The sequence below is a fragment of the Lethenteron reissneri genome, chromosome 56 (assembly GCF_015708825.2).
Source record: "Lethenteron reissneri isolate LAM-NWPU_2019-01 chromosome 56, ASM1570882v1, whole genome shotgun sequence".
Classification (NCBI taxonomy): Eukaryota; Metazoa; Chordata; class Hyperoartia; order Petromyzontiformes; family Petromyzontidae; genus Lethenteron; species Lethenteron reissneri.
The window spans coordinates 3526176-3545398 of record NC_083834.1 but is presented as its reverse complement, the minus strand read 5'-3'; the positions used below and the strand labels follow the sequence as shown (position 1 = coordinate 3545398).

The window sequence follows — 19223 nt, the reverse complement described above, 5'->3', positions numbered from 1 at the left end:
AGAGCCGTATGGCTCACAGGGTTATATACCAAATACATGAACTGAACTGAACTCACCTCCCGAAAGCTTCGTCCAGATCATCGTCGTCGTCAAAGTCCTACGGCGAGACGGGCAGACAGAGGTGCGATAGAATCACTCAGCCCATCATCCCTCCAGGGTCGATAAAACAAGTACCACCACCTTGGGGCAAATTCAACAGTGGCGATCGTCCCTTCGATAAGACTTAACCCCCCGCCATAGCAATGTGGAATTGTCACCGCTGGCTCTGCAAGGCGTACACGGCCCACACACGCTGCGATCGATTAACACGAGGGGGCGGGTGGCCAGCACCACGCCCGGCCGCCTTTGTCTCCCCAGTGGCGATGTTTACACACCGCACCGCACACCAGGTACTCGTTTAAGGCCGAGTCGACCTAGGGGAGGCCCAGAACCGGTTCGGATAATCGTCACTGTGGTGTTGGCCGTGAGCGGGAAATCGAACTCGGGTCTCCGGGTTCGTAGTGCGGCGTAGCGCTAATCGCTGCACCACCGTTCCTCACACGCCCACCCACCCACCCACCCACCCGACCGCCCACCCACCCACACACCCACCCACCCACACCCCTGCCCACTGACTGACCCCACCCACACGCCCACCCACCCACCACACACCCACCCACACCCCTGCCCACTGACTGACCCCACCCACACGCCCACCCCACCCACACGCCCACCCACACGCCCACCCACACCCTCACCCACCCACCCACACCCCACCACCACGCCACCCACACCCACACGCCCACCCACCCCACCCACACGCCCACCCACCACCCACACCCTGCCCACACCCCCCGTCCACTGACTGACCCCCCCCACCCACTCACACTTTGCCACCCGCCCGCCTGCCCCCCCCCCCCCAAGTGCTCACCGTGGCCCCCACCCCTGTGGAGGGGGGGGCGGCGCCGCGTGGGCAGCAGCAGCCCGGGGGAAGTTCGGGAGGAGGGTGGGGGGCCCGCGGGGGGCGCCCCAGGGGGCCGCAGCGGAGCACTCGGATAGGTCCAGCAGCAGGGAGGGGGGGGGCCCCTTGGGGGGCTCCCCTCCAGGGGGGGCCCTGGACACACGGGGGGGGGAGAGGGGGAGGGGGGGCAGATTAGAGACGACGCAGGGAGACGCACGGCGGGGCGAGGGGAAACACGGCGGGCGGGCGAGTGGGCAATTGGGTGGGCGAGCGGTGCGGCGAGTGGCGGGCGAGCGGGTGGGTGAGTGGGCGGGCGAGTGGGCGGGGGCGAGTGTGAGTGAGTGAGGTGAGCGAGTGAGTGAGTGGGGGGGGTGAGTGGATGAGTGGGTGAGTGATGAGTAAGTGGGTGAGTGAGTAAGTGGTGAGTGAGCGAGTGGGTGAGTGAGTGAGTGAGCGGGTGAGCGGGTGAGCGGGTGAGCGGGTGAGTGACGAGTGAGTGTGTGAGTGAGTGGGTGAGTGGCTGAGTGAGTTGGGTGAGTGAGCGGGTGAGTGAGCGGGTGAGTGAGTGAGAGAGTGAGTGAGCGGGAGTGAGTGGGTGAGTGGTGTGGGAGTGAGTGGGTGGTGAATGAGTGAGTGGGTGAGTGGGCGAGTGAGTGAGTGAGCGGGTGGGTGGGCGGGTGAGTGAGCGGGTGAGTGAGCGGGTGAGTGAGTGGGTGAGCGGGTGAGTGAGTGAGTGAGTTAAGTGAGTGAGTGAGTGAGTTAAGTGGGGGCGAGTGAGTGAGTGAGTGGGTGAGTGAGTGGGTGAGTGAGGTGAGCGAGTGGGTGTGAGCGAGTGGGTGAGCGGGTGAGTGAGTGGGTGAGCGAGTGAGTGAGTGAGTAGGTGGCGAGTGGGTGAGCGAGTGGGTGAGCGAGTGGGTGAGTGAGTAGGTGAGCGAGTGGTGAGCGAGTGGTGTGAGCGGGTGAGTGAGTGGGTGAGCGAGTGAGTTGATTGAGTAGTTGAGCGAGTGGGTGAGCGAGTGGGTGAGTGAGTAGGTGAGCGAGTGAGTGAGTGAGTAGGGAGCGAGTGGGTTAGCGAGTGGCGCTGCTCTGACTCACCGTCCCCGAGGGGGGCTGCCCCCCCTCCGTGCCGCTCCGCGTGGCGCCACCGCCACTCTGCTGAGGGGGGGCGCCCCCTTCCTTAGCTGCACACCGGTGACACAAGTCAACAAGAGGGGCACACGTGACTGTGTGACTGGTGTGTGTGAGTGTGTGTGAGAGTGTGTGAGTGAGAGTGTGTGTGTGTGACTGTGGTGTGTGACTGTGTGTGTGTGTGACTGTGAGTGTGACTGTGTGAGTGTGTGACTGTGAGTGTGTGTGACTGTGTGTGTGCGACTGTGTGTAATGGGGGAGCGGTAGTGTAGCGGTTAGCGCGCTGCGCTATGAACCTGGCGACCCGGGTTCGATTCCCGCTCACGGCCAACACCAGTGACGATCATTTGAACCGGTCCTGGCCTCCCCTAGGTCGACTCAAGCCTTAAATGAGTACCTGGTGCGGTGTGTAAACAACGCCACTGGGGAGACAAAGGCGGTCGGGCGTGGTGCTGGCCACCCACCCCCTCAGTGTACCATTCCGGCCTTCATAGGTGCTCGCTAACAGCACTTGCCCCTACAGTCTGTTAAGGCTATACGGGGGATCTTTGTTTCATGTGACTGTGTGAGTGTGTGACTGTGAGTGTGACTGTGTGTGTGTGTGAGAGTGGTGAGAGTGTGTGTGTGTGAGAGTGTGTGTGTGTGAGAGTGTGTGTGTGTGAGTGTGTGTGTTGAGAGTGTGTGTGTGTGAGTGTGTTTGACTGTGTGAGTGAGAGTGTGTTTGACTGTGTGAGTGAGAGTGTGTGTGACTGTGTGTGTGTGACTGTGAGTGTGACTGTGTGAGTGTGTGTGACTAACTGTGTGTGTGTGTGTGACTGTGTGTGTGTGACAGTGTGTTTGACTGTGTGAGTGAGAGTGTGTGTGACTGTGTGTGTGTGACTGTGTTGTGTGAGTGACTGTGGTGTGTGTGTGACTGTGTGTGTGTGTAACTGTGTGTGTGTAACTGTGTGACACTCTGCTCACGATCATCAAGGACCTTCATGATGGTGAGCGGGCCCGGCTAAAACTACGTGGCTGGGAGTCAGAGCCATTCTCTGTACACCTTGGGGTGCGACAGGGATGTCCTCTGGCTCCCACATTATTTAACATCTATTTTGACAACGTAGTTCGTGAAGCCTTCAAAAGCTGTACCAGAGGAATTTCCATTTGGTACAGATACAATGGGAGGCTGATCGATGCCCGGGTGCAGTCAAGGGATGGCTCCCTATTGGTCAACCACGTTATGTATGCCGATGATTGGTAATTGCTGCTCATTCAGAGGAGGAGTTGGAGACGCTGCTGCTGAAACTGGAGCGTGCCACTAAGAGGTTGGGGCCTTACCATCAGCCCCACCAAAACTAAGCACCTGCCTGGGTATTTTGTGCCATCGGACACTCCACCCCCCACAACTCCAATCGGTGATGGGGCAGTTGTGGAGAGAGTGGAGAGTTTCCCATACCTGGGCAGTGTGCTCATGAAAGGCTCCGGTTTGACTTAAGAGGTCTTGCGAAACGTGGACCCCCCTAATGGAGGCATCTTCGCCGGTGAGAAACATTTAGGCTGGCCTGCCTACGATCCATCCTGGGTTTAAACCAGGCTGGATTGTGCGAGGAGCTCACAAATCCTTGAAAAATCTGGACAAAGTCCCATCGGTGAGCTCCTCTGGCAGGCAAGGCTGCGTTGGCTGGGTCATGTCGCCCGCATGCCCAGCCACCGCATGCCTAAACAACTTTTGTTCGGCCGGATCGAGGGGGCTAAACGGGCGCGGCACGGGCTAGAGAAGAGATGGAGTGATGTGGTATAGGAGGATGTGGAGCTGAGTGGACTTGCCGATGACCGGTACCAGCGGTATCAAGATCGGCCTCTGTGGAGGAGGCTCGTGAAGGACACTACTGGGCAGTTGGAGGCATTCGCCCTCCAGCAACAACGGAGGGCGGAGGAGCAACGCTCACAACAACGAGCGGAGCGCCGGGTGGCTAAAGCACAGCAAGTTGGCACAGTAGGGGGCACGGGTGGTGCATCAGCCAGTCATCTCGGTCATCTCGGTCAGTCGACCCGTGGCACCTGGGTCTGCCCCGTGACCTCCTGCCAGCGGGCGTTCGACACTTCACATGGCCTCAAGGTGCACATAGCCTGGCACAAGCGTCGTGGTGACGTCACCGCCACTTCGGTGGCGAATGGCGGTTGTTGTTGTTGTTGTGTGTGCGAGAGGAGCGGTGGCGCAGTGGTTAGCGCGCGGCACTACGAAACTGGCGACCAGAGTTAGATTCCAGCTTGCGGCCACCAACACACAGTGACGATCATCTGAACTGGTCCTGGGCCTCCCCTAGGCCGACTCAGCCTCAAACGAGTACCTGGTGCGGTGTGGAGTAAACATCGCCACTGGGAGACAAAGGCGGCCGGGCTTGGTGCTGGCCACCTGCTCGTGTGCCGTGCCGGCCTTCATAGGTGCTCGTCGCTAACAGCACTTGCCCCGACAGTCTCTTAAGGCTACACGGGGGATCTTTGTCTTTTGCACAAGTGTGTGCGGCGGACTGCGGCGCAGTGCGCAGCTTTCCGCGCTACGAACCAGGTTTGTCCGGGTTCGATTCCGGCTGTGGCGAGCATCTGGTGACCCCGGGGGCGTGGTGGGGGGGGGGGTGGGGGGGTGGGGGGGGTGGGTGGGGGTCTCAAATGGCCGTACCTTCCTTAGCCGCTTGCCAGAACTCAAACGCCACGCGGAACGCCTGGGCCACCGTCAGCGTCACCGCCTGGGCCTGGACAGGGGAGACAACACAGGGGAGACAACACAGGGGAGACACGGGGGGAGGAGACACGGGGGGGTGACATGGGGAGACACGGGGGGGGTGGGGGGGAGAGACACGGAGGGGGAGATGCGGGCGAGTGGTCGTGTAGAGGTTAGCGCCGCGCTGCGCTACGAATTCCCGCTCGCGGCCATCAACAACTGGTGACGGTTATCTGAACCGGTCCTGTGCCTCCCCTAGGTCGAGCGAGTGAGCGAGTGAGGAGTGAGTGAGTAATTGAGTGAGGAGTGAGTAAGTGAGTGATTGAGTGAGGAGTGAGTGAGGAGCGAGTAGTGAGGAGCGAGTAGTGAGGAGTGATTGAGTGATTGAGTGAGGAGTGAGTAAGTGAGCGAGCGAGCAGTGAGTGAGCGAGTGATTGAGTGAGTGGGGAGTAAGTGAGGAGTGAGCGAGTAGTGATTGAGCGAGCGAGTAGTGAGCGAGCGAGTGATTGAGTGAGTGAGTAGCGAGTGAGTGAGAAGTGATTGAGGAGTGAGTGAGTAGTGATTGAGTGATTTAGTGAGGAGTGAGTGATTGAGCGAGCGAGCGAGGAGTGAGTGTCCGAGTGATTGAGTGAGTGAGTGAGGAGCGAGCGAGCGAGGAGTGAGTGTCCGAGTGATTGAGTGAGTGAGTGAGTAAGTGAGCGAGCGAGCAGTGAGTGAGCGAGTGATTGAGAAGTGATTGGGGAGTGAGTGAGGAGTGATTGAGCGAGCGAGTGATTGAGGTGAGCGAGTAGCGAGTGAGTGAGCGAGTAGCGAGTGAGTGAGCGAGCGAGCGAGTGAGCGATGAGCGAGCGAGTAGTGAGGAGCGAGCGTCACCACTTTCTTCTTGGTGCAGAGGAAGGCGAAGCACTCGAGGTTGTCGTCGAGGCCGCTCTGAGCGATGAAGGCGAACACCTTGTCATGCACCTTGTCAGCCGTGCAGTACGAGATGCTACACACACACAGACACACAGACACACACACGTGTACACACACACCTTGTCATGCACCTTGTCAGCCGTGCAGTACGAGATGCTACACACACACAGACACACACACAAACAAACACACACACATACACACACAGTGTACACACACACACAGTGTACACACACCAACAACAACAACAACCGCCATTCGCCACTAAGTGGCGGTGACGTCACCACGACGCTTGTTCCAGGCCAAGTGCACCTTGAGGCCACGTGAAGTGTCGAACGCCCGCTGGCAGGAGGTCACGGGGCAGACCCAGGTGCCACGGGTCGACTGACCGAGATGACCGAGATGACTGGCTGATGCACCACCTGTGCCCCCTACTGTACCAACTTGCTGTGCTTTAGCCACCCGGCGCTCCGCTCGTTGTTGTGAGCGTCGCTCCTCCGCCCTCCGTTGTTGTTGGAGGGCGACTGCCTCCAACTGCCCAGTAGCGTCCTTCACGAGCCTCTTCCACCGAGGCCGATCTTGACACCGATGGTACCAGTCATCGGCAAGTCCACTCAGCTCCACGTCCTCCTGTACCACATCACTCCATCTCTTCTCCAGCCCGTGCCGCGCCCGTTTAGCCCCCTCGATCCGGCCGAACAAAAGCTGTTTAGGCATGCGGTGGCTGGGCATGCGGGCTACATGACCCAGCCAACGCAGCCTTGCCTGCCGGAGGAGCTCACTGATGGGACTTTGCCCAGATCTTTCAAGGACTTGTGAGCTCCTCACACAATCCAGCCTGGTTAAACCCAGGATGGATCGTAGGCAGGCCAGCCTAAATGTTTCCAACCAGCGAAGATGCTCCACTAGGGGGGTCCACGTTTCGCAAGCGTAGAGAAGGGAGGGAATGACCGTGGCCGAGAAGACCTGAAGCTTCGTGCGGAGCGACAGACCAGGTAGCTTCCACACAGCGTTACGCAACCGATAGAAAGATATTGCCGCTCGACTGATTCGGCGTGAGACCTCTGCTGATAAACTGGAGCCGGTCATAAGCACACTGCCCAGGTATGGGAAACTCTCCACTCTCTCCATAACTGCCCCATCACCAATTGGGAGTTGTGGGGGTGGAGTGTCCGATGGTACAAAATACCCAGGCAGGTGCTTAGTTTTGGTGGGGCTGATGGTAAGGCCCCACCTCTTAGTGGCACGCTCCAGTCTCAGCAGCAGCGTCTCCAACTCCTCTTCTGAATGAGCAGCTATTACCAAATCATCGGCATACATAACGTGGTTGACCAATAGGGAGCCATCCCTTGATCGCACCCGGGCATCGATCAGCCTCCCATTATATCTGTACCAAATGGAAATTCCCCTGGTACAGCTATTGAAGGCTTCACGAACTACGCGGTCAAAATAGATGTTAAATAATGTGGGAGCCAGAGGACATCCCTGTCGCACCCCAAGGTGTACAGGGAAAGGCTCCCACTCCCGGCCACGTAGTTTTACCCGGGCCCGCTCACCATCATGAAGGTCCTTAATGATCATGAGCAGAGGGTCAGGGAATCCGAAAACACGAAGAACAGCCCAGAGCCCAGGCCTACTGATGGTTTCATAGGCCTTGACCAGGTCAATAAAGCAGAAGTGTAGGGCTTGTTGGAATTCCCTACACCTCTGCTGTAGCAGATGGACAGAAAATATGTCATCTGTGCAGGACCGCCCTTTCCTGAAACCGCATTGGGGCTCCGCAAGCCACTCTTCAGCGTGTCTAGCAAGGCGATGTTGAATAATCCTTGCCAGGACCTTTTCCGGCACACTGAGAAGTGAGATGCCCCTGTAGTTGTGTAACGGGTTCCGGAGACACTTGTATAGGTAACTTCTTTATTACGATCCAACACTCCAACTCTCCAACAGTCCTGATACTCTGTTACAGCCTAGGTACACAGCCTAGGTACACAGCCTAGATACACTACTTTGGCTATGCTCTGGAACTCGCCCTCACAAGGTCGTAGAGTCAGTTCCAGAATCCCACCACTGGCTCTCACAGCGTCCCAGGGTCCTCCGATGGCTGGTCTTGGGTCTTGAGCTACGACTGGCCCTGACCGTCCAGGGAGCTCCGCTTGTATGCCCAGTCCCCAACGAGGGGTGGGGCCGTGTGCGCCCACAGATATCCCACAGAGCAAACACAGCCCCCCCCTTTGGCGGCGCCAAGGGGATTAAGCGCCTGGCACGCCCAGGGACCCAGAGCCCCCAGCAGCCCCTCCCTTCTTATGTCACTACATTACCCCCCTCTACGTAGCCTCCAGCCGTCCCGGCTGTCAATAATTAGAAAGTTTAAATTAACGAAAGGGAGAGAGAGAAAAAAAAAATACGTGAGTCTCAACAGGAAAAGAAAAGAGAACAAGAAAGCAACCATAAAAACCATAACCAACCTGTACAACTCTACACTATATACAAGCATCAATCAACAAAAAGGTGAAGCAATGACACGTGAACAAACGACCCGCGGCACACCTAGCCCTCCTCGGGATCCGCATAGAAACCGGGGAATTAACAACAACAAATATACAGATTCCGACGCATTGGATGCACAACCAACACCGGTAATCGAACCGAAATCGCACAACCACCGCATGGATGGCAGGGATCCACACCACCCTGCCACCCTCCCATCTGTCAGGTGGAGAGAAGGCGAAGACTAACATGTCGAGCACCCCTCTACACGCACTTATCCGGACGTCTGTCTACGTCCCGGGTCGAGAAGTCGTACTTCAGGGCCGACCCATGTACTGGGCAAAGAAGTCGCACTTCAGGGCTGCTCCAGTATCTACATTTTAAAATATATATATACAATTTACATGACACAAACAAAATAAATCTGCCTGCTCCTGTCCATAAATGGTGACGGCACGCGCGAACCACATCTCCAAGGCATCCCGTGCTTGCGTCCCAGCAGCCCTCAATGAGAACCACCACCGACATTCCATGTCAACCATTAGCACCCCCCGCCTTTCCAACGTGGCGTCTCCATCTTAAAACCCCGCACGTCGGCCATATCGGGGGGGAATTTCCGTGTTACCACCCCACCGCCTTTCCGATGCGGCGTCACAACCAGTAGCACGTGTCGGCCATATCGGGGGAACTTCAACCCAGTCTCTCTCCAAGACTCGCATCGCAGCATATAGCTGTACCGACCGAGCTGAGACCCAATCTCTCTCCAAGACTCGCATCGCAGCATATAGCTGTACCGACCGAGCTGAGACCCAATCTCTCTCCAAGACTCGCATCGCAGCATATAGCTGTACCGACCGAGCTGAGACCCAGTCTCTCTCCAAGACTCGCATCGCAGCATATAGCTGTACCGACCGAGCTGAGACGACCTAGTCTCTCTCCAAGACTCGCATCGCAGCATATAGTTGTACCGACCGAGCTGAGACGACCCATCGTTCACTCCCTGCACAACATGCACCCTAACAACTGAGGGATACAGTCCCAACGTAACGGGACAACTACACCTGAACACCACGAATCTCCAGCCCACTGTTTCAACGCGCCTCGGAGTGTTTCAATCTCCGGGCCGTCAGGGCGAGCCTACTGCTCCAGACGCACCACGGAGGGTCCCAACCTCCGGGCCGTCAGGTCAAGCCGTCAGCTATTCCATGACGGGACCACACTCTCCGAGCCCTGTGAGCGCACAGCCCACTAGGCTAGACATGCCACGGAGTGTTTCAATCTCCGGGCTGTCAGGTCAAGCCGTCAGCTGTAGCATGACGGGACCACAACTCTCGTGTTAGACACGCAACACACGCTGGGCCATCCTGGTCAGGATCTGCACCCCAAGATATTTGAGAACCAGCATGACAATTCCAAATCCTTGGCAGCATGTCACCATCTCAAGATAAATGCCCCATACAGTATATACATCGTTAACAATGACAGCACAAGCTATACATTAACAATCACGAACAAAGCTCAATACAAACCATACATTGTTAACAATCACAAGCAAAGTTTCGCACACACATTGACAACACTCACGAGCGAAGCTGCACACAGTTTACCCAACAACAATCACGACTCCCCGACGACAACGAAGAAAATGTCAACAAAAAAATCATTAATCCGGAGCGCGTAAATGTACGAAATGTCAGGGGCCTGGTCTCCCGACCTCCAACCTTTGGCCAGAGCAGCAAAGGCGGCGACCAGCGTGTCGGTCGATGTGCCGGCCCTGGCGCCGGTTACAGTAAGAATGGCGCCCTCACTATCCGGTCGCAGCGCTGATGACGCGCTATGCTAGGTTGAAGCCAGCTGTCGTCTGGCAGTGAAGGTCGCAGCGCTGATGACGCGGCGTTGCTAGGTTGCAAACAGCTGTCACCTGGCGGTGAGGGACGCAGCGCTGATGACGCGGCATTGCTAGGTTGGACGGCGCTGAGCCCAGAAGTGACGTTGCTCCCAGCGGTCATTGCTCCCCCGGCAGAAGTGACGACACACCCGGATGTATTTGTGCCGGGAACGGCTGCCATCTTTGTGTTGGAGCCGACGGAATGGCGCGGCCGCTGTGCCGCCTCTCTCCCTCCTGCCTCCGCCTGTGAGCGACGCATGTCGTCCAGGATGGAGACGGTGGCGTGGAGCAGCTCAGTGAGGCGAAGCAGTGCCTCCTCCATCGCTGCTCCCGACGCTGGAGAGGGGACGGTCGGCGGAGCAGACAGCTGTTCAGTCGGCGGTGCAGCGTCGCTGTCGGCCGGCGTTGGCCGCCCCATCGCTGCTTGTTACTCGACATCGCCGTCAGTACTGAAGGTACGTGGCTTACTTCTTGTCTCCATAGCCACTTCTGATGCCAAATGTAACGGGTTTCGGAGACACTTGTAGAGGTAACTTCTTTATTACGATCCAACACTCCAACTCTACAACAGTCCTGATACTGTTACAGCCTAGGTACACAGCCTAGGTACACGGCCTAGATACACTACTCTGGCTACGCTCTGGAACTCGCCCTCACAAGGTCGTAGAGTCGGGAGTTCCAGAGTCCCACCACTGGCTCTCACAGCATCCCAGGGTCCTGAGATGGCTGGTCTTGGGTCTTGAGCTACAACTGGCCCTGATCGTCCAGGGAGCTCCGCTTTTATGCCCAGTCCCCAACGAGGGGTGGGGCCATGTGCGCCCCCAGATATCCCACACAGCACACACAGCCCCCCCCTTTGGCGGCGCCAAGGGGATTAAGCGCCTGGGAACTCAACGCCTGACGCCAAGAGGCTTAAGCATCTGACACACCCAGGGTCCCAGAGCCCCCAGCAGCCCCTCCCTTCTTATGTCACTACAGTTGTTACAGTCTGTGCGGTCCCCCTTCTTAAAGAGGGGGACCACCAGGGCATCCTTCCAATCCTGCGGAACCCATCCAGTGGTCCAGACTGTTGTTATCATGTCATGTAGGGCAGTCTGTGCACAAACGCCACCCTCCCTCAGCATTTCGCTTGGGAGATCATCTCTGCCCGGTGCCTTTCCTGGTCTCAGACTCCGGATCGCCTTCAGTACTTCCTCAACAGATGGCACCTCAGCCAGTCACTCACAGGGGGTGACCTCTTCCAATATTTGAGGCACCGCAGCCTCAGCAGGGTTATCCCCACTTTGTGCCATGATGTTTTCCTGGCTGAGCGATTTCCCCTCCCCCAGGACCTCACAGAAATGCTCAGCAAATCTGCAAACCTGTTCCTGGGGGTCGGAGATTGGATTACCGTTTTTTCCCCTAATGATGGTAATAGGTGTGGCGCTGCAGGTTATTTTTTTGATGGAGTTAAATAGTGTTTTGTGATCGCGGGCCACTGAGGCAGACTATCTCCTCAGCAACCCGCGACCACCACCCATCCTTACAGCGCCTTACGGCTCTCCGAACCTCCGAGCGAAGGCTGCGGTAAACCTCCTCATTCTCTGACGTGGGATGCTGTAGCCGATGAGAGTGGGCCTGTCGCTTTTTCTCAACTAACCTGAACACCTCCTCTGTCAGCCAGGGTTTCTGGGGAGGTCTGGACCACGTACCAAAAGCAGCCATTGCAGCTGCATGAGTCACAGTCCTAAACCTCGCCCATTTACCCTCGATATCAGGAGGAGTGGGGGACGATGCCAATCCCAGCTGCAAGCGATGATGAAATTCTCGCTTGCAACTTTCATCAGCTAACTGAGACCAGGCCACTTTTGGTTGGAATGGGGTCCTGGGTGTACACTCACCACCGGAATGGAAGAATGGCAGGCGCATCTTACAGATGACTAGTCGATGGTCAGAGGGCAGATGAGCTCCACGGTAGGTCCTGGTGTCAAGGACATGGGCTCGCATCCGCTGGTCCGTCACTATGTAGTCAAGCAGATGTTCTTGCTTGGACCCGGCATGCATCCATGATGTTGTGTGGATGCGCCGATGCCTGAACAGCGTGTTGGTAATTACAAGCCCATGGGCTGCACAAAATTCTAGCAGCCTCCTGCCGTTGTTATTGAGCTGATCTGGCCCATGCCTTCCAATCACTCCAGACCACACACACACACGTGTACACACACACGTGTACACACACACACACACGTGTACACACACACACACACGTGTACACACACACGTGTACACACACACACACACACACGTGTACACACACACGTGTACACACACACACACACACGTGTAGTCTCACCGGTAGATGGATATGTTGTCCAGCAGCTCGGCGCTGCACGCGTCGTGCAGCACGAGGCCTTTGGGCGACACGGTCACCGTCACCTTGCGCAGCTTCCTGCCACTCGCCTTCGCCTGCACACAACAACAACAACACCAGCGCCACCACTCCACTAGCACCACCACCACCACCACTCCACTAGCACCACCAGCACCACTCCACTAACACCACCACCACCACCAGCGCCACGCCGATAGCACCACCACCAGCGCCACGCCGCCACCAGCGCCACTCCGCTAACACCGCCACTAGCGCCACTCCGCTAGCAACGCCACTAGCGCCACTCCGCTAGCAACGCCACTAGCGCCACTCCGCTAACACCGCCACTAGCGCCACTCCGCTAGCAACGCCACTAGCGCCACTCCGCTAACACCGCCACTAGCGCCACTCCGCTAGCAACGCCACTAGCGCCACTCCGCTAGCAACGCCACTAGCGCCACTCCGCTACACCGCCACTAGCGCCACTCCGCTAGCAACGCCACTAGCGCCACTCCGCTAGCAACGCCACTAGCGCCACTCCGCTAACACCGCCACTAGCGCCACTCCGCTAGCAACGCCACTAGCGCCACTCCGCTAGCAACGCCACTAGCGCCACTCCGCTAACACCGCCACTAGCGCCACTCCGCTAGCAACGCCACTAGCGCCACTCCGCTAGCAACGCCACTAGCGCCACTCGCTAACACCGCCACTAGCGCCACTCCGCTAGCAACGCCACTAGCGCCACTCCGCTAGCAACGCCACTAGCGCCACTCCGCTAACACCGCCACTAGCGCCACTCCGCTAGCAACGCCACTAGCGCCACTCCGCTAGCAACGCCACTAGCGCACACTTTTCCGCTAAGCAACGCCACTAGCGCCACTCCGCTAGCAACGCCACTAGCGCCACTCCGCTAGCAACGCCACTAGCGCCACTCCGCTAGCAACGCCACTAGCGCCACTCCGCTAGCAACGCCACTAGCGCCACTCCGCTAGCAAACGCCACTAGCGCCACTCCGCTAGCAACGCCACTAGCGCCACTCCGCTAGCAACGCCACTAGCGCCACTCCGCTAAGCACCGCCACTAGCGCCACTCCGCTAGCAACGCCACTAGCGCCACTCCGCTAGCAACGCCACTAGCGCCACTCCGCTAGCAACGCCACTAGCGCCACTCCGCTAGCAACGCCACTAGCGCCACTCCGCTAGCAACGCCACTAGCGCCACTCCGCTAGCAACGCCACTAGCGCCACTCCGCTAGCAACGCCACTAGCGCCACTCCGCTAGCAACGCCACTAGCGCCACTCCGCTAGCAACGCCACTAGCGCCACTCCGCTAGCAACGCCACTAGCGCCACTCCGCTAACACCGCCACTAGCGCCACTCCGCTAGCAACGCCACTAGCGCCACTCCGCTAGCAACGCCACTAGCGCCACTCCGCTAGCAACGCCACTAGCGCCACTCCGCTAGCAACGCCACTAGCGCCACTCCGCTAGCAACGCACTAGCGCCACTCCGCTAACACGCCACTAGCGCCACTCCGCTAGCAACGCCACTAGCGCCACTCCGCTAACACCGCCAACTAGCGCCACTCCGCTAGCAACGCCACTAGCGCCACTCCGCTAGCAACGCCACTAGCGCCACTCCGCTACACCGCCACTAGCGCCACTCCGCTAGCAACGCCACTAGCGCCACTCCGCTAGCAACGCCACTAGCGCCACTCCGCTAGCACCGCCACTAGCGCCACTCCGCTAGCAACGCCACTAGCGCCACGCCGCCACCAGCGCCACTCCGCTAGCAACGCCACTAGCGCCACTCCGCTAGCAACGCCACTAGCGCCACTCCGCTAGCAACGCCACTAGCGCCACTCCGCTAACACCGCCACCAGCGCCACTCCGCTAGCAACGCCACTAGCGCCACTCCGCTAGCACCGCCACCAGCGCCACTCCGCTAACACCGCCACCAGCGCCACTCCGCTAGCAACGCCACTAGCGCCACTCCGCTAGCAACGCCACCAGCGCCACTCCGCTAACACCGCCACTAGCGCCACTCCGCTAGCAACGCCACTAGCGCCACTCCGCTAACACCGCCACCAGCGCCACTCCGCTAGCAACGCCACTAGCGCCACTCCGCTAGCACCGCCACCAGCGCCACTCCGCTAACACCGCCACCAGCGCCACTCCGCTAGCAACGCCAACAGCGCCACTCCGCTAGCAACGTCACTAGCGCCACTCCGCTAACACCGCCACTAGCGCCACTCCGCTAGCAACGCCACTAGCGCCACTCCGCTAACACCGCCACTAGCGCCACTCCGCTAGCAACGCCACTAGCGCCACTCCGCTAACACCGCCACTAGCGCCACTCCGCTAACACCGCCACTAGCGCCACTCCGCTAGCAACGCCACTAGCGCCACTCCGCTAGCAACGCCACTAGCGCCACTCCGCTAGCACCGCCACTAGCGCCACTCCGCTAGCAACGCCACCAGCGCCACTCCGCTAACACCGCCACCAGCGCCACTCCGCTAACACCGCCACCAGCGCCACTCCGCTAACACCGCCACCAGCGCCACTCCGCTAACACCGCCACCAGCGCCACTCCGCTAGCAACGCCAACAGCGCCACTCCGCTAGCAACGCCACTAGCGCCACTCCGCTAACACCGCCACTAGCGCCACTCCGCTAGCAACGCCACTAGCGCCACTCCGCTAACACCGCCACTAGCGCCACTCCGCTAGCAACGCCACTAGCGCCACTCCGCTAACACCGCCACTAGCGCCACTCCGCTAGCAACGCCACTAGCGCCACTCCGCTAGCAACGCCACTAGCGCCACTCCGCTAGCACCGCCACTAGCGCCACTCCGCTAACACCGCCACTAGCGCCACTCCGCTAGCAACGCCACTAGCGCCACTCCGCTAACACCGCCACCAGCGCCACTCCGCTAACACCGCCACCAGCGCCACTCCGCTAGCAACGCCACTAGCGCCACTCCGCTAGCAACGCCACTAGCGCCACTCCGCTAACACCGCCACCAGCGCCACTCCGCTAACACCGCCACCAGCGCCACTCCGCTAACACCGCCACCAGCGCCACTCCGCTAACACCGCCACTAGCGCCACTCCGCTAGCACCGCCACTAGCGCCACTCCGCTAACACCGCCACCAGCGCCACTCCGCTAACACCGCCACCAGCGCCACTCCGCTAACACCGCCACCAGCGCCACTCCGCTAACACCGCCACCAGCGCCACTCCGCTAACACCGCCACCAGCGCCACTCCGCTAACACCGCCACCAGCGCCACGCCCTCTCAACTAACTCCACTCTTCTCCGTGCACTCCCCGACCTCTCCCCTCTCATCTCATTCACCCTCCCACACGCTCACCCACCCACCCACCCACCCACCATGACCCCTCACTCACTCACCCGCCCACACGCTCACCACGCCCGCTCACTCACCCACCCACCCACCCACACACTCACCCACCCACCATGACCCCTCACTCACTCACCCGCCCACACGCTCACCCACCCACACGCTCACCACGCCCGCTCACTCACCCACCCACCCACACACTCACCCACCCACCATGACCCCTCACTCACTCACCCGCCCACACGCTCACCCACCCACCACACCCGCTCACTCACCCACCCACCATGACCCCTCACTCACTCACCCGCCCACACGCTCACCATGCCCACTCACTCACTCACCCACCCACACGCTCACCATGCCCACTCACTCACTCACCCTCCCACACGCTCACCACGCCCGCTCACTCACCCACCCACCCACACACTCACCCACCCACCATGACCCCTCACTCACTCACCCGCCCACACGCTCACCCACCCACCATGCCCGCTCACTCACCCACACGCTCACCATGCCCGCTCACTCACTCACTCACTCACCCGCCCACACGCTCGCCATGCTCGCTCACCATGCCCGCTCACCCACCCACACGCTCACCATGCCCACTCACTCACCATGCCCGCCCACACACTCACCCACCCTCCCCACATGCCCGCTCACCCACCCGCCCACACGCTCACCACGCCCGCTCACTCACCCACACGCTCACCCACGCGCGCACCCACACGCTCACCATGCCCACCCACACACCCACCCACACGCTCACCATGCCCGCTCACTCACTCACCCACCCTCCCACACGCTCACCCACCCACACGCTCACCATGCCCACCCACACACTCACACACGCTCACCTCACCCACACGCTCACCATGCCCACCCACACACCCACCCACCCACACGCTCACCCACCCACCCTCCCACCCACCCACACACCCACCCACCCACACGCTCACCACGCCCGCTCACTCACCCACCCACCCACCCGCCCGCCCACACGCTCACCCACCCACCCGCCCACACGCTCACCCACCCGCCCGCCCACACGCTCACCCACCCGCCCGCCCACACGCTCACCCACCCGCCCGCCCACACGCTCACCCACCCGCCCACCCACCCACCCACACGCTCACCCACCCACCCACCCACCCGCCCACCCGCTCACCATGCTCGCTCACTCACCCACCCACCCACCCACCCACCCTCCCACCCACCCTCCCACCCACCCACCCACCCGCTCACCATGCTCGCTCACTCACCCACCCACCCACCCACCCACCCTCCCACCCACCATGGCCACGATGCGTTTGACGGCGAGTGCCGTGAGCTCTTCCCCCTTGGGCGCGTCCACGAGGGTGGAGCCCAGCTCCTTGAGGTGGAAGGACATCCCCTCCAGCAGCGTCTCCTTCGTGTCCGTCCAGTTCTCGGGCAGCTCTAGCGCAGCGCGCAAAGCAAAGACAAAGAAGCCCCGCGTAGCCTGTCACACACCGTCGGGGCAAGAGCTGCGAGCTATGAAGGGCGGCACCACGCCCGGCCGCCTTTGTCTCCCCGGCGGCGATGTTCGCGCACCGCACCGGGTACTCGTTTGAGGCCGAGTCGACCTTAGGGGAGGCCCAGGACCGGTTGGGATAATCGTCGCCGGTGTTTGGTGGCCGTGAGCGGGAATCGAACTCGGGTCGCCGGGTCTTTAGCGCAGCGTGGCGCTAACCGCTGCACCACCGCTCCACCCTCAATTCTCACAAAGACAAAAAATCCCCTTCATCTTGGTTCTTTCGGTAAAGTCACGTAGAAGGGAAATAACAAAATAATAAAAATAAAACAGGTCTGTCGGAAAGACAGCTTCATTCAGACAGCGTCTTTCCGACAGACCTGTTCTTCACCTGAGGACGGCTGCTTGCGTTGTGGCCGAAACGTCGTGAGAATTGTATTTTATTATGTTTTATTTTTATTATTTTATTATTTCCCTTCTACGCGACTTTACCGAAAGAACCAAGAAAACGTGGTTTAGTTTCAGTGGTTTCCTAAACACACACCCCACCCACCCACCACCCACCCGGCCCCACCACCGCCACCTCCATCCCCCAACCATCGCTTTAAACAAAAACGACACTTTGGGCAGCATTTCCCGCGTTTGACGAGTCGGTGAAATCTCAGGAGGAGCGCCGCCACCATCCGGCGAGCGGCGGCTCTCACCGAGGGCGGCATCGCTGGCCGTGCCGCCCCCGGGGTTGCCTCGCCGGTAGCCAAATACGCCGGAGGCTGCGCCGTTACCGAGCTTGCCGAGAGAGAATCGGAGGTGGTGGGGATTATTAATTACATCCAACAAACAACAACAACAACCGCCATTCGCGACGTCACCCCGGCGCTGAGGGCCGCGTGAAGCTGTCGAACGCCCACTGGCATGGAGCGTCACGGGACCAGAGGTCGCAACCGGGTACCAGATACCCGTACCCTACCCGATACCCGGCCGGGTACGGGTAGGCCGTGAGTCACTGGTGAGTAACCGTTTGTCACTCATTTCCCAACGTCTTGTCTCTTCTCACAGTTCAAGTTCCTAGAATCAACCCACCCGCGTCTGCAACATGGCTTCATCCCAGGAGGTCGCAATCGGGTACTCGTACCCGCACCCTACCCGATACCCGGCCGGGTACGGGTAAGGAATCTAAACCCGTTTGCGACCTCTGCCCGGGACAGACCCAGGTGCCATGGGTCGGCTCATCTTATTGGAGTTTACCGGAGGCGCCTTGCAGCGATCGCCAAGTTGCACACGGGCGTGATAAAGGACTTGAAGCGGAGAGGTGGGTCGCTGCACAGCGCTGGGACGGTTTCGATGATGCGGCCAAACGAGGAGGGACCGATGAGGAGGGGTCGGGATGGGCCCGGGTCGTAGCGCGACCGCCATGACAGCCCGATGCACCGTGCTGCGGGGCCCACACGCCGACTGCGTTTGTCGCCCGGCGCACTGGTCGTCATCGTCGTCGTCGTCGTTATTGTCGTCGTGGATGTTGTCGTCATTATTGTCGTCGTCGTCATTGTCGTCGTTGTCGTCATCGTCATTGTAACTGTATCCACACACAGCAGCAGCAGCAGCAGCCGCCACCCCCCCCCGGACCCCAACGTCTACAGTTGACAAACAAACCGCGCTCAGAAAACCTCAAGCCGACCACGGGCGCTTTATCTTGGAAACAAACACTCGGCCGCGCGCGGTAGCCGCAGCAAAGTTACAATTCCGGCTGTAACCACACGCACGCACAGACAAAGATCCCCCGTGTAGCCTGGAACAGACTGTTTGGGGGGCAAGTGCTGTTGTCGAGTAGCAGCTGTGAAGGCCGCCCCTGTGGCGGGCCGGCGGGCGGTCGGTCGGCATCAGAGGCCCAGTTTGTACGAATCGGAGCAGGTAATCGCTTGAGGCGGAGTCGACCTAGGGGAGGCCCGGAACCAGATCGG

At 59.8% G+C, this 19223-nt stretch overlaps 1 protein-coding gene across 1 annotated transcript in view; it reads right to left on the bottom strand.

The window, feature by feature from the left end:
• Positions 1 to 19223, bottom strand: part of LOC133357020 (low density lipoprotein receptor adapter protein 1-B-like) — a 59433-nt gene that overhangs the window by 25825 nt on the left and 14385 nt on the right. Inside the window, exons 2-6 of the mRNA XM_061574761.1 lie at positions 17068 to 17210; positions 12395 to 12507; positions 5646 to 5760; positions 4731 to 4803; positions 2036 to 2121 (exon numbers count right to left, since the gene is read on the bottom strand). Of these exons, the coding sequence (XP_061430745.1) occupies positions 2036 to 2121; positions 4731 to 4803; positions 5646 to 5760; positions 12395 to 12507; positions 17068 to 17210 (530 nt within the window). The remainder of the gene's footprint in view (positions 1 to 2035; positions 2122 to 4730; positions 4804 to 5645; positions 5761 to 12394; positions 12508 to 17067; positions 17211 to 19223) is intronic.